General features: G+C 47.9%; 1 protein-coding gene across 7 annotated transcripts in view; it reads left to right on the forward strand.

The window, feature by feature from the left end:
• Window positions 1-1,181: 1,181 nt before the first annotated feature.
• SLC5A11 (solute carrier family 5 member 11) overlaps window positions 1,182-13,019 on the forward strand; it is a 65,214-nt gene continuing 53,376 nt past the window's right edge. For 4 of the 7 annotated variants that reach the window (XM_023516716.1, XM_023516717.1, XM_003795742.3 and 1 more), the window contains exons 1-3: window positions 1,182-1,324; window positions 1,502-1,706; window positions 11,593-11,751. In XM_023516716.1, the coding sequence (XP_023372484.1) occupies window positions 11,617-11,751 (135 nt within the window). In that variant the 5' untranslated portion in view covers window positions 1,182-1,324; window positions 1,502-1,706; window positions 11,593-11,616. Of the gene's footprint in view, window positions 1,325-1,501; window positions 1,707-11,442; window positions 11,497-11,592; window positions 11,752-13,019 lie in introns of those variants that run through there. The other 3 variants (XM_003795741.3, XM_023516718.1, XM_023516719.1) reach the window with 2 other exon arrangements.

Below are 13,019 nucleotides of genomic sequence, written 5' to 3' on the forward strand. Positions count from 1 at the left end.
AAAAAAAAAAAAAAAAAAAAACCAACAAAACTGATGTTTCAGAGAAATTATGACAGGCCAATTGCCTAGTGCGTCACATATGGCCAGTACAGATTAATAATTACAAGACTTTGCAGAACTTTTCTAGAATAATCAGAAGTTCTGACCTCCTCAGGCCTATCTTCTCCCAGCTGGAACAGTGGGACTATTCCCTTCTGCTGGAACGTACGCTTTGTGGCTGGTCTCAGCCCCACCTGCCAAGCTTTGCTCACTGACTCGCCTCCTCTCATAGGAACATGCCCAGGGTCCTCCAGACACGTCCCTGGAAACCAGTACTGTCCCCCAGGCTGGTGAAGCCATGCACCTTCCACGGCATTTCCAGGGTGTGGCCTCTGGCTGCAGATCCCAGATCCCTGGCCTGGCCTGGCCGTTTCCCTGCTCCAATCCCAGATGCTCCTTTTGTAAATCTGTCCCCTAGGACAGGTCCCTATCCCAGAGGCCCCATTCATGGTGGAGTCAGTCATTCCAATCACAAGGTGACCCTCCATCTAGCCGAACATGTCTCTAAGCCACCCCTGCTGCCACTGCTGCGCTCTGGAACCAAATGGCTGTGTCAAATCCTGGCTCTGCCACTTACTTGGAACTCCCTTTCTGCACCTCTGTTTCCACATCAAGAGGATGGAGATAACATTGACACCAGTATTAGAAGGTTATTGAAAAGACCCAGTGAGTAAAGACGCTTAGAACAGAGCCAGGTGTGTATTATCACCACTGTCACTTCTGAGCGGCTTGGTGCCAGCTTGGGGGGCTGCCACTGAGGAGCCTCAAAGCCAGGTAGGCCAAGTGAGGCAGTGAGGGCGGAGGCCTGACTCTGCTCCAGCCAGAGGCTGACCTGTGGTGAGGAGGGGGTCTGGTGTCGTCGGATCTTCAGATTGTTCTAGAAAGGTAGGCAATCTGGAATTATACTTCGAGCCCTTTCATTTGCAAATACTGGTAATTATTTAAAAAATTTTTTGGATGCTCTGTGCATCTAGCGAAGGCCTTCACATTGCTTCACCAGCCCGGGGTCCATGGCTTTCCTGGTGTCCTGGGCCCATGTCAGGGCCAGGCTTGGCCATTCCTGAGGGTTTTTCAGGGTTCCAGATACCTCAGCAGAATGTATAGAGCAGAGGTCACCCAAGCAGTGATTACTGTCACTGCTGCTGCAGCCAGGGCTGTGGCTGAAAGTCCCTCCTGGCACATTGCCTTTATCCCCACATCCCTAGCCAACATCTCTCCACCCCCTGCCTCCAGCTGGTCCCAAGCCCGCCTGTCCCCAGCGTGGAGGCAGGACAGTGAAGAGTGCGTGAGTGAATTCCTGGGCTCCAGCATCTCCCCCTCCCCCGCCCACCATGGGGCACCGCCAGGTGAGGGCAGAGCGAGGGCTTGTCACCTTCCCTCAGGGCCCCGGGGCTGGCCCCAGCCTCAAGCCTCTCCTCTGCCCTGGGGAGATCATTCATGCTTCTTTCACTCCCTGCTGCAGCTGAGGCTGGAGTTTGGAGTTTGACCTGCTCAGAGGCCTCTCAGCAGTGGGCATATAGAACCGAGAGTCACCACTGTCCTCTGAAGCTCTGGGCTGCAAAAGGAGAGGAAGCCAGGGGTCTCCCTCCTCATAGCCATTTCTACCTCCTTCTGCCTCAGAAGCCACCTGCAGCCCCAGGGCCAGTGAACCCTGTGTCTACAACAAGGTAAGACACTTCCTCTGCTCCCAGCAGTTACCCCCCTCTCTAAACTGGGTAGCCATGTGTAGACAGGGAGACAGTGCTGGCAGAAAGACTCCAGCTGGGGACCATGAGCCCAGTGAGGGGCTCTCAGCCCCTCTCCACAGGGAAGGATGGAGTATGTTTTGGGGGGAGGGGCCAGCAGCGGGCAGCACTGGGCATGGGTCCAGCTCTTCCACTTCACCAAGTTCAATGGCATTGAGCCAATTATTTCATCTCACGGAACCTCAGGTTCCTTACCCGTCAAATGGGAAAGCAAACCTCACCCTGGCCCAGCCCACAGGTGTGTATAAGGAGAGATAAAGAGATAAAGAAGGTAAATAGATCCCGGTAAGTGACAGAAAGCTGCGGGGTTGTATCGGTACAACCACATCTGCTGTTAACTACAAAGCAAATGCAGATTTTCACTGGTACTTACTGGACACGTGTAGAAAGCTTTCCACCCCAGATCTCATGTCACTGACACAGTGACCCTGTAAGGTGGGCGCAACCACCTCCAATTCACAGACCCAGAGCCTGAGGGCCAGTGAGCAACTTGCCCAGGCAACACAGACTTGCCATGTGAGTGGCAAAGCCAGGACTCAGCCTCTGTGGCCATGAGCTTATACACAGTATCAGTGGCTTCCAAGTGGTGTCTGCAGCATCCTTCTGGGGAATGGTCGGTACTGGAGTTTCCCCAAAAGGGCAGCCTGTGGACACGACTTTGAAAAATGCTGCCCCCTTTTCAGGAGGGCACACTGTTCAAGGGTCTGTAGCAAAGGCTTGGACAATATCACAATTTCACAGTGCGTATTGAGTGCCCACCTAGGGGACACAGCGTGAGTGGACAGACAGGGTCCCTGCCTTTGTGGGTCTGGAAGTGCAGGGGAGACACGCGGCAATGACAGAACCACCCTCATCTAATGTTGTGCTTAATTCAACTGGGATGGCAAGTCCTATTTGTTAGGATAGCAAATAACTCAGGGACTCAATGTTTTAGAAAGTAGGATGGGTACATAACTCTTGTGTATCTTTATAATGTATATGCATTGTTTTGATACAGGCATACAGTGTGAGTTAATCAAATAAGGGTAATCTGGGTATCCATCACCTTAGGCATTTATCTATTTTTTTGTGTTAGGAGCATTCCAATTCCACTCTTTTAGTTATTTTATAGTAAACCCTAACTTCTTATTGATTATAATCACTTTGTTGTGCTATCAAATATCATTTATTCTATACGACCATCTAAGCACATTTTTGCACTCATTATCATCCTCACTTTGTCCCCTTCCCTGCCCCCTACCCCCCTTTTCAGCCTTTGGTAACTGTCATTCTACCCTCTGTCTCCATGAAATCAATTATTTGTAATATTCAGCTCTCGCGGATCTGATTTAGATGGAGGCCAAGAGAGGCTGCTGGGGGAATATGCAGTGGGCTGCCATCCAAAGGATGAATAGGAGTTTGTTAAGCCAGGAGCACAGGGAAGAGCACCCAGGCAGAGGGAACCAAATGGCAGAGATGCTGAGGCCAGAAAAGAAGCCAGTGTACCATGAGCAAACAGAGGACCTCAGTGGGCACTGAGATGTCCTGAGCAGGACAGTGACCTGATCTATTCATGCTCCAGGGCAGATTAGAAGGAAGCAACCGGCCTTGGAACAGCAGCACGGGAGTACTTGCTCTAACCCAGCCAGCAGTGATGGAGACTCAGACGAGGGCTTTAGAAGTAAAGGTGAAGGCTTGGCACCTGTAGCTCAAGCGGCTAAGGCGCCAGCCACATATACTAGAACTGGCGGGTTTGAATCCAGCCTGGGCCTGCCAAAGAACAATGACAACTACAACCAAAAAATAGCTGGGCATTGTGGCGGGCGTCTGTAGTCCCAGCAACTTGGGAGGCTGAGGCAAGAGAATCACTTAGGCCCAGGAGTTGGAGATTGCTATGAGCTGTGATACCACAGCACTCTGCCCAGGGTGACAGCTTGAGGCTCTGTCTCAAAAAAAAAAAGAAGTAAAGGTGAGGGAAATTGAAGAGATTCAAGTTACTATGGAAGTAGAAGAGAAAACAATGAGGGGTGAATAGATTTGCAGAGTGGAGGAAGAGATGCTATAAGTTCTTTGCTGATATGTGTGCACCAAGCAGCCTTGGTGCTTAAACACAGTGCCTGGCACATGGAAGTGCTCACAGATCGCTTGCTGAATGAATGAATGAATGAATGAATGACTTGGGGAGAGAGTTGCCATTGAGTGAGATCAGAAGACTGGGATGAACACACGCTTGGTCTCTAACTTGTAATGTTAATACCAAGGTGTCCATTAGGCACCCATGAGGGATGCCACCTTGGCATGTGAGTGGGCAAGTCTGGACTCAGGTGTTCTGTGACTTCTGTTCTAAGAATCAAGAGACAAGGTCTCTCTCTGAAGGAGCAAGGAACGGGAGCAGAGAATGCTCACCTGAGTCTCCTGCACTCCCTGGGTGTATCTGTCCCCCTGCCGTGGACCATCCCAGGAGACACGCCCTGCCCCATCATGTCTAGAATTTCTTTCCTAATGGGCAGGGGTGATTCTGGCTTCTGGTTCAGCCTGAAGTGCTGCAATTTGTCCTCTTGTTTTTTCTAGAGACCTCGTGCTAATGAACCCCATGGTATGAGCCGGTCAAGGGGGACGGGTGGCTGTTTAGCTCCTTCCCTCTGCAGTTCCAGGCAGAAGTTCCAGCTTGTTTGTGGCAGTGCGGTGGGCAGTTTCCTCCACTGCAGGTGTCCCCGGAGGAGTGGTAACAAAGGATGTTCATGGCTGCCAGCCTGGGAGGTGCAGCCTGTGCCTGCCTTTCGTGATCACATTTGGAATTTTCCCCACGTGTCTCTGAGTAAGGAGCTTGAGAATTAAACCTGATTCCTGGATTCCTGGTTCAGTCATTTACCAGGGGTACGGCCTTGGGCCTGGCCTCAGCTTTGTTATTCTTCACCTTTCCAATGGGGTTAATCAGAGACCTGACCTCTTAGGTGTGCTGCGTGCTTAAAATGTGATTCATGCACGTGGCTGGCCAAGGTCTGCCTAACCACAAAGTTCATGCTCTTTTTTGGAAAAAAAAAAAAAAAGGTTTCATAAGAAGAATGGGACAGACCAAGTATTCTGCACATAATCATGTTATGTTGTGAATGAACCTGCTTGCTGCTCTTGACAAACCTGTGATTATCGTGCCCATTTTACAGATGGGACACTGAGCCTCAGGGGAGTCTAGTGCTCATAACTGATATTTGTAATTAGATGGTCATTGTCTTCTTTGGTCAGTGCAGTGAACGTCCCTTGTTTTTCTGTCTCTCTCTCCCTTCCTCTCTCTTTGGCATTCTGCTCTCCTCCCATTCCTGCCACCCCTTCTAACTTGTCTCATATTCGTTGGTGACTATGCCTTCATCCTGGCAAAATACTTAGTGCTATTTTGTGTCTTTGAGTGTTTCTGATACACACAGATGGCTTTATGCTGTACCTCTTGTTCTGTTTATTTCTTTCCTTCTTCTTTCATTGTAAAATGTTTTAGATGCACACAAGTTATAAAGAACTTATAAGGTGGCCCTAGACAATGGGAACACGCCCAGGAGCCAGCTGAAGACATGAAACACGGCAAATAACAATCAGAACCTCCCTCCCTACCTTCAGACGGTGTCCTGGAAACCCGTCTGTGGATCTTTTCTTTGCACTGGGGTGTGGAAAATTTTCACATCTGTTGTGGCGTGGAAAATTTTCACATCTACCATAGCAAATTATGTCAGCATCCAAAAGGAAGGCGTGAGAGAAGTGCCGCTTAACTGAGCTTCCTTTTGTGCCTTGGCCAACGGGCAACCTCAAGGGTAGCTTTGTTATAACACAGGCTGCTGCGAACCTCCCTTTGCACACAGGGAGGGTCTTTCACAAGAGGTGAAGCAGGAGCCCACCCCCAGCTGGGCCCTCCTTTGACAAGCTGGGAACAAAGATTTCCGGCACAAGGGGCAACAAAGGGTGTTTGGGGTCCTTTCCCTGAGTGGTCCTGGGCATGCGCAGTGCTGCAAGGGCCTGGGATGCAAACCTGTGGACGGGTCCCGGGCTGCCTTACCCATCGCTTTATTCTTTGTGCCAATCACAGAACTTAGTACACAGGTGGTGCCTAGTAAAGGTTTGTTCCACTGAGGCCTAGCATAGAGCCTGGTGCACAGTTGGTACCCAAAATGCTGGTTCCACTGAGTCCCCTGGGCTTAGCATGGTTCACAATTGGTGCCTAATAAATGTTTATGGAAAAGAAACAGAGACAGAGGGAAGGAAGGAGAGAAGGGAGAAGGGCAGGAGGAGGAGGACAGACGGGCCAGTACTGGATAACAGCAGGAGCTTCAGCTGGTGGGTCTGAATCCCACCTCTAGTCCTGACTGGGGCCTAGAAGTGAGCGGCACTTTCACCCTTCGGGTGCCTCTGACTGCCACCTGTACAGTGGAGGTGTAACTGTGATTACCTCACAGGCCCGGGCAGGACGAAATCAGAGGACACTTGTTCTGTAAGTTGGATACCTGACGCTTAAAAACCGAGCTCCCCCAAGCGTTAAAGATCGCTGTTACACCTGCCGCCCGGACTGGTCTCTGGACTAGCCTGGACTGGGGCTCAGGCAGCAGCGCTCGGGGTCCGGAGGGCCCCACCTCCCTAAGGCTCAGGAAGAGCTTAGAATCGGTGCCAGTCTCCCGGCCGGCCCCACAGCGGTGATGAATAACTTGTTTATCTGTTCGTGCTGCTCCCACCGCTCGCGGTGCCTGGCAGGCAGCGGGCTGCAAGGGCGGGCTGGGGCGGGGAGGGCTCCCAGGGCGGCCGTCCCTCCTCCCTCCGCCCCGCCCGGCCCCCAATTGCTTGTCACTCTCCACCCTCACCTGCCTCCGGTGAGCCTGGTCCTCGCCTTCCCCAGAGTCTCCTGTTCCGGAAGCAAAAGGTTGAACCATTCTCAGACGCAGGATCTGAAACAATAGGGGCTGCTTGCGAATCCGGGCTCTGCCACTCGTCAGCTGTGTGACTTTGGACGTGACGCGAAGCCTCTCTTAGACACGGCTTTCTCACCTGTGAACTGCAGTGAAGCCATCACCTGCCTAATGGGGGTTCACCCTCCAACCAGCCCCTCAGGCCCCCAGGCCCCTCTTCCCCAAGCCTCCAGAATCTGCCCTTCCCGGTTGGAGCCCAAGAGTCTCCAGGGCAGTGCTCCCTCCCACCATCACACACAAGGACGGGAGGTCTGGGTTCAGTTAGGTTAGCCTGATGGTAAAACCAAGAGCTGGCTGAGAGGTTCAGAGGTGAGAGGTGATCTGGGTTGGAATGCTGGCTTCTCCGACTTACTCCTACTTTAGAGTAGATGAAAGATCATGGACCTCCGGGCTGCCCAGGACTAATGAGGCTGTCTGTCATCCTTCCTTCTGTCTTCTCTGTCTTCCATCTTTCCTTCCGTTGGTTTAATGGATCCATAGTTGCTTGAGTCTTCTCTTCCTCAGAGAATGTGGTCATGTCCCAGGTGTGAGAAGCTGGGAACATCCTCTCAGTAAACACAAGACCCAGCCCTAGGGAGAGATGTTCAAAGCTACAACTTGGTGGGCAGCGCCTGTAGCTCAGTGGGTAGGACACCAGCTACATACACTGAAGCTGGCAGGTTTGAACCTGGTCTGGGCCAGCTAAAACAATAATGGCAACAACAACAACAAATAGCCGGGTGTTGTGGTGGGTGCCTGTAGTCCCAGCTACTTGGGAGGCTGAGGCAAGAGAATCACTTAAGCCCAGGAGTTGGAGAGATTGCTGTGAACTGTGATGCCACAGCACTCTACCCAGGGCAATAGCTTGAGACTCTTGTGTCAAAAAAGAAAGAAAGAAAGAAAGAAAGCTACAACTTGGCATGAGAAGGGAACTTACAGATCACTGAGGGCCCCCTGAGACATGGTCTGTGAGTGAACACCCAGTATCTTCTTTTATGCCTTTAAGGCAATGGTTCTTATGGGAGGTAGTTTTGGCTGTACTGTAACCTGGCGCTTAGTGGGTGGCCACTAGCGTTGCTGCTAGACACCCTACAATGCACAAGATGCCCCACATCACAGTCATCCATCCACAATGTTGATAGCACTGTTGTCAAGAAACCCTGCTCTAAGGACAAGGAACGTCCTGCTTGGGCAACAACGCCATTCTGTCTTTGGGCAGCTCTGATTGGAAGCAGGAAATTGTTCCCCAATTGTGCCCCCCTAACTGGTCAATTAAAAACCAAGTCTTATTAATTCTAACTCCAGATTATTTCCCATATTGACTCCAATGTGGTCTGAATCACAAATTATTATGCTGAAACCTAAAGTCCCAGTGCAATAGTATTCAGAAGTGGGGCCTTTGGAAGGTGATTAGGTCATGAGGGTTCTGCCCCCATGCATGGAATTAGTGCCCTTACGAATGCTTCCTCCTTCTAGTATGTAAGGACACAGCAAGAAGGTATTATCTATGAGGAAGGGACCCTCAGCAGACACCAAATCTGCTAGCACCTTGATCTTAGTCTTCACAAGCCTCAGATCTGTGGATAGTAAATTTATGTTGTTTACAAATTACTCAGCCCAAGGTGTTTTGTTTCAGCGGAAGGAATGGACTAATAAATATCCTCTTAGCTTCCCTTATATATCATCTCAAGCCCGAGTCATTACCTCCAGAATAACATTCCCGCCCGTCTTCTTGCTTCTAGTCAAGCTTCTCCCCATCTAATCATACTACTTTCTTTCTTTCTTTTTTTTGAGACAGAATATCACTATGTTGCCCTTGGTAGAGTGCTGTGGTATCACAGCTCACAGCAACCTCAAATTCTTGGGCTTACGCTATTCTCTTGCCTCAGCCTCCTAAGTAGCTGGGACTACAGGTGCCCGCTACAACACCTGGCTATCTTTTTGTTGCAGTTGTCATTGTTGTTTAGCAGACCTGGGCTAGGTTCAAACTTGCCAGCCCGCTGGCGTCCTAGCCGCTGAGCTATAGGCGCCAAGCCCATACCACTTTCTTATTAAAAATTCTTCAATGGTGTCCTTTAACCTAGAGCAAAGGTATGTGATGGAAGTGGTGCTGTGTTTCAAGAGATGTTTCAAAATTTATGAGAGTGTTTTGAGTATTCCCAAAAACTGAGGAGTGATAGTGGCATGAACAGAGGCCAGAGATACTAGACATCCTGAAATGCACAGAACGACTACATTGCACAACAAAGACTTTCAGATGTCCCACCAGACATTCATGTGGGCACAAAACACATTTGTCACTATCCAAATCTAAAACCTACCTCCAGTTTACACAAAACACAGTGTTAGGGTATTTTTACTTTTGAAATGTCCCTGCTTTTTATGCACCCAGCATTGTCTCACGTATTTTTCAGTAGACTTGCTCTTAAACTAAAAACATGGTAAACCATGGCACTCACTTGGGTTTCTTCAGATTTTTTTTTTTAAATCACAAAGAATTTTGCAAATTTAAACATGTGGTGTGTATACTAGTTCCTATTCTGTTGTTTCCCTCTTTAATTATGCTTTAACTTTATGTGTTTTCAGAATGGAACAAGTTCTGATTTTCTTGTTTTACTTAAATGGAAAACTTATTCTGCAAAATAGGTGAAAGTATCATATTATCTCTTACATGTTGGGGCTTTCATTTTCTTTTGTTTGTTTGTTTGTCACCCTCAATAGAGTGCTGTGGCACCACAGCTCACAGCAACCTCCAACTCTTGGGCTTAAGCAATTCTCTTGCCTCAGCCTCCCAAGTAGCAGGAACTACAGGTGCCTGCCACAACACCCGGCTACTATTCATTGTTTTATCATGAGTTGATTTCCTTTTCTTTCACTTTTCTACTACAGTTGAATACTATATATACATATTTTTAAGGTATATGTGTGGGTAGGTAATGTTAACTATAAATTTCACTTTCATATTCAGTAAAAGGGGTGTTAGAAAATATATGTTATAAAAACAGGGGGTGCTTTCTGACAGGCTGAGACTACTGACCTTCTAAAATTCTTTGAATGACATCAAGGACTGGTATCCTCACCTCCTATCCCCTGCCCACATCCTGACTTACTGCTCAGGCCAGAGTCTGGTGGCCCCTTCATCATGATATGTTCATTCGTCCCTCAGGGTCTGCATTTACCTGACACGCTCCCTAACCCTCAGTTCATCCACATAGCATCTGTACTCATCCTTCAAAACTTAGCTTAGGTGCTACTTTCTGGATTCTTCCATGTAAAATTAGATGATCCTTTCCTCACTACACCTTATAGAAAATAGTCATGGTGACAGTGTCAAGAGTGGCTACAATGTACTAAGCACAGTCTCTGTACAAGGCTGCTCAGTACATGCTCATGGCAATCTGGGAAGCCTTGGCTTTCATTGCGCCACTTTGTAGAAATGAAGGAATTTGTCCATGAGCTCAGGGTTGGGAAATGGCAGATTCCACTCTATCGCTCATGAGCTGGAATTCCTAACCGAGCTGTCTCTTACGTACCTCTACTCTATGAAACATCACATGTGGGATTATTGTACCTGGACTGTGCCTCACAAAGGGCAGAGAGTAGATATTTTTCATTCCAGAACCCCTAGAGGCTGACACAGAGTGGAGTTGCATCTTATCACAGGAATAAGTTAAAACCCTAATCACTTATAGTCAAAATCACCATGGGGATTTTATTCCTTTCTGACTGCTACTGTAACAAGTGACCATAACTTAGTGGCTGAGACAATACTTATTTATTATCTTATAGTTCTAGGAGTCAAAATTTCTAAATGAGTCTTAGTGGACTAAAATCAATGTGTCAGCAGGGCTAAATTCCCTCAGGATGCCCTAGGGGAGAATCTGGAAATTTGCCTTTTCCAGTTTCTCAAAGCCGCCCACATTCCTGGGCTCATGGCCCCACTACCTCATCCTCAAAGCCAGAAATAATTGAGCCAAATCCTTCTCATGCTATGGTCCCTTCTTTTTATCTCTTCTGATTCTGCCTTTCCCTGTGATAACATAAGGCCTGCCCAGTTAACCCAGGCATTTCCCTATTTTAAGGCCAGATGACTGACAACCTTAATTCTGTCTGCAAACTTGATTGTCCTTTGCTATGTAACCACATATTTACAAATTCTAGGGATGAGATATAACCTCTTTGCAGGGTCATTACTCTGCCTACCGCAAGAATCCCTTAAATTGCCCAGGGATGTGCAGGATACTGAAGAATAGCCTGGGCTAGTGATTCAAAGAGTGGATTCTTGAGCAAGATTATTAAGGTTCAAATCCCAGCTTTACCACTTGATCTGTATTACCTTGAGTAAGTCATTTAACTTCTCTGTGCCTCAATGTCACCATCTGTAAAGTGGGGATGATAACAACAGTACCCACTTTGCAGGTTTATAAACCCGTAAAGTGATACCTGGAATACAGTAAATGCTATATGGATATTTATAAATATATGCAATTTGACAGCTATCCCCAGCACTGGAGCAAGGTTGTAGTGCCTGTATAAGCCTCACACAAAATTGTTGACTTGACCCCTCACTCAGGCATGTCTCACTTTTCTCTCGTGCCAGGACATTTGGTACCCAAGTGGAAGAGGATGCTGCAACTATCTTTCCTGTTTAAATTATTTATTATCCTTTATATTTTGCCAAATGAATGGTTGAGTTGGTAAAAATCGGCCGTGTGTTTGATATGACTTCATTGTAACTGTTCCTTGAATGAGTGAGTGGAAGGATAGATCTGTCATCCCTGAAGATCTGTCTCCACCACATATCTCTCCATGTGGGTCCGCTTTCTCAGATGTCCCAGGGAGGCAGCTACAGAGAGAGAGGAGTGATGCTGGGATCTGGCATCTGACATGCATTTGCATTTCCCCAGGAGCCAGAGGGTTCGTTCAGGACCATGGAGAGCAGCCCCAGCAGCCCTCAGCCTCCACAGTCAGATCCCCAGGAGGCGTTTCCCGGGAAGAGCCTGGAGCCAGGTGACATCGCTGTGCTGGTTCTGTACTTCCTCTTCGTCCTTGCTGTTGGACTATGGGTAAGCCAGGCGGGTGTGGGGGCAGGGGCTGGGTGTGTGTATGTGTCAGGGGATGGGCAGAGAAGGACATGTTTGGCCAGAAACCCAGAGAGATAAGATACTGACAGAGAGGAAGAAGTGAGCTCAAGGTCATAGAGTAATTAGAACTTTACAATTTAAGACGTGGGTGGATCGCCTGAGCTCAGGAGTTTGAGACCAGCCTGAGCAAGAGGGAGACCCCCTTCTCTAAAAATAGAGAGCCAGGCATTTTGGCAGGCACCTGTAGTCCCAGCTACTTGGGAGGTTGAGACAAGAGAATCACTTCAGCCCAAGAGTTTGAAGTTGCTGTGAGCTATGATGCCACAACACTCTACCCAGGATGACTGATTGAGACTCTGTCTCAAAAAAAAGAAAATGCATTGGGTATTGACAATGAGCTGGATGCTGTGTTAAGCATTTTCACTTCTGTTATATCATGTAATTTGCTCAGGTCTCTATGAGGAAGACACTATTACTGTGTTCATTTTACAGTTAAGGAAATAGGCTCAATTTAAGAATTTAAGATCCTTACTCTGTTAGTAAGTTGGAGAGCTGGGGTTAGAGTCCCTATCTCCCTTACTTTAGTGCCCATGCTCTTTAAAAAAAAATTATTTAGAGGGCTCAGCACCCATAGCTCAGTGGTTAGGGCGCCAGCCACATGCACCGGGGCTGGTGGGTTTAAACCCTGCCGGGGCCTGTTAAACAACAATGACAACAACAATAACAACAACAAATAGATGGGCTTTGTGGCAGGCACCTATGGTCCCAGCTACTTGGGAGGCTGAGGCAAGAGAATCATTTAAGCCCAGGAGTTGGAGGTTGCTATGAGCTGTGACGCCACAGCCCTCTACCCAGGGCGATAGCTTGAGGCTCTGTCTCAAAAAAAAAAAATTATTTAGAGAAAAAATTTTAAAGGCAATATACAGTTACATGGGTCAAAAATAAAAATAATTTATGACATATAATGAAATGTCTATTACCCTTCACAGGTAACCACTATCATTAGCTGGTTAGTACAGTAGTGTATAGTCCCAATTACCTTATGCAAATCTAAGGAAATATTAATGTGCCTATTTTTCTCTTTCTTAAACAGAAGGTGGTTTATTATACTGTTTTTTTTTTTTTTTTTGCAGTTTTTGGCCGGGGCTGGGGTTTGAACCCGCCACCTCTGCCATATGGGGCCAGGGCCCTACTCCTTAGAGCCACAGGCACCGCCCTATTATAATACTGTTTTTTTTTAACTTGCCTTT

The sequence above is a fragment of the Otolemur garnettii genome, unplaced genomic scaffold (assembly GCF_000181295.1).
Source record: "Otolemur garnettii isolate 467f Iridium unplaced genomic scaffold, OtoGar3 scaffold00096, whole genome shotgun sequence".
Lineage (NCBI taxonomy): Eukaryota > Metazoa > Chordata > Mammalia > Primates > Galagidae > Otolemur > Otolemur garnettii.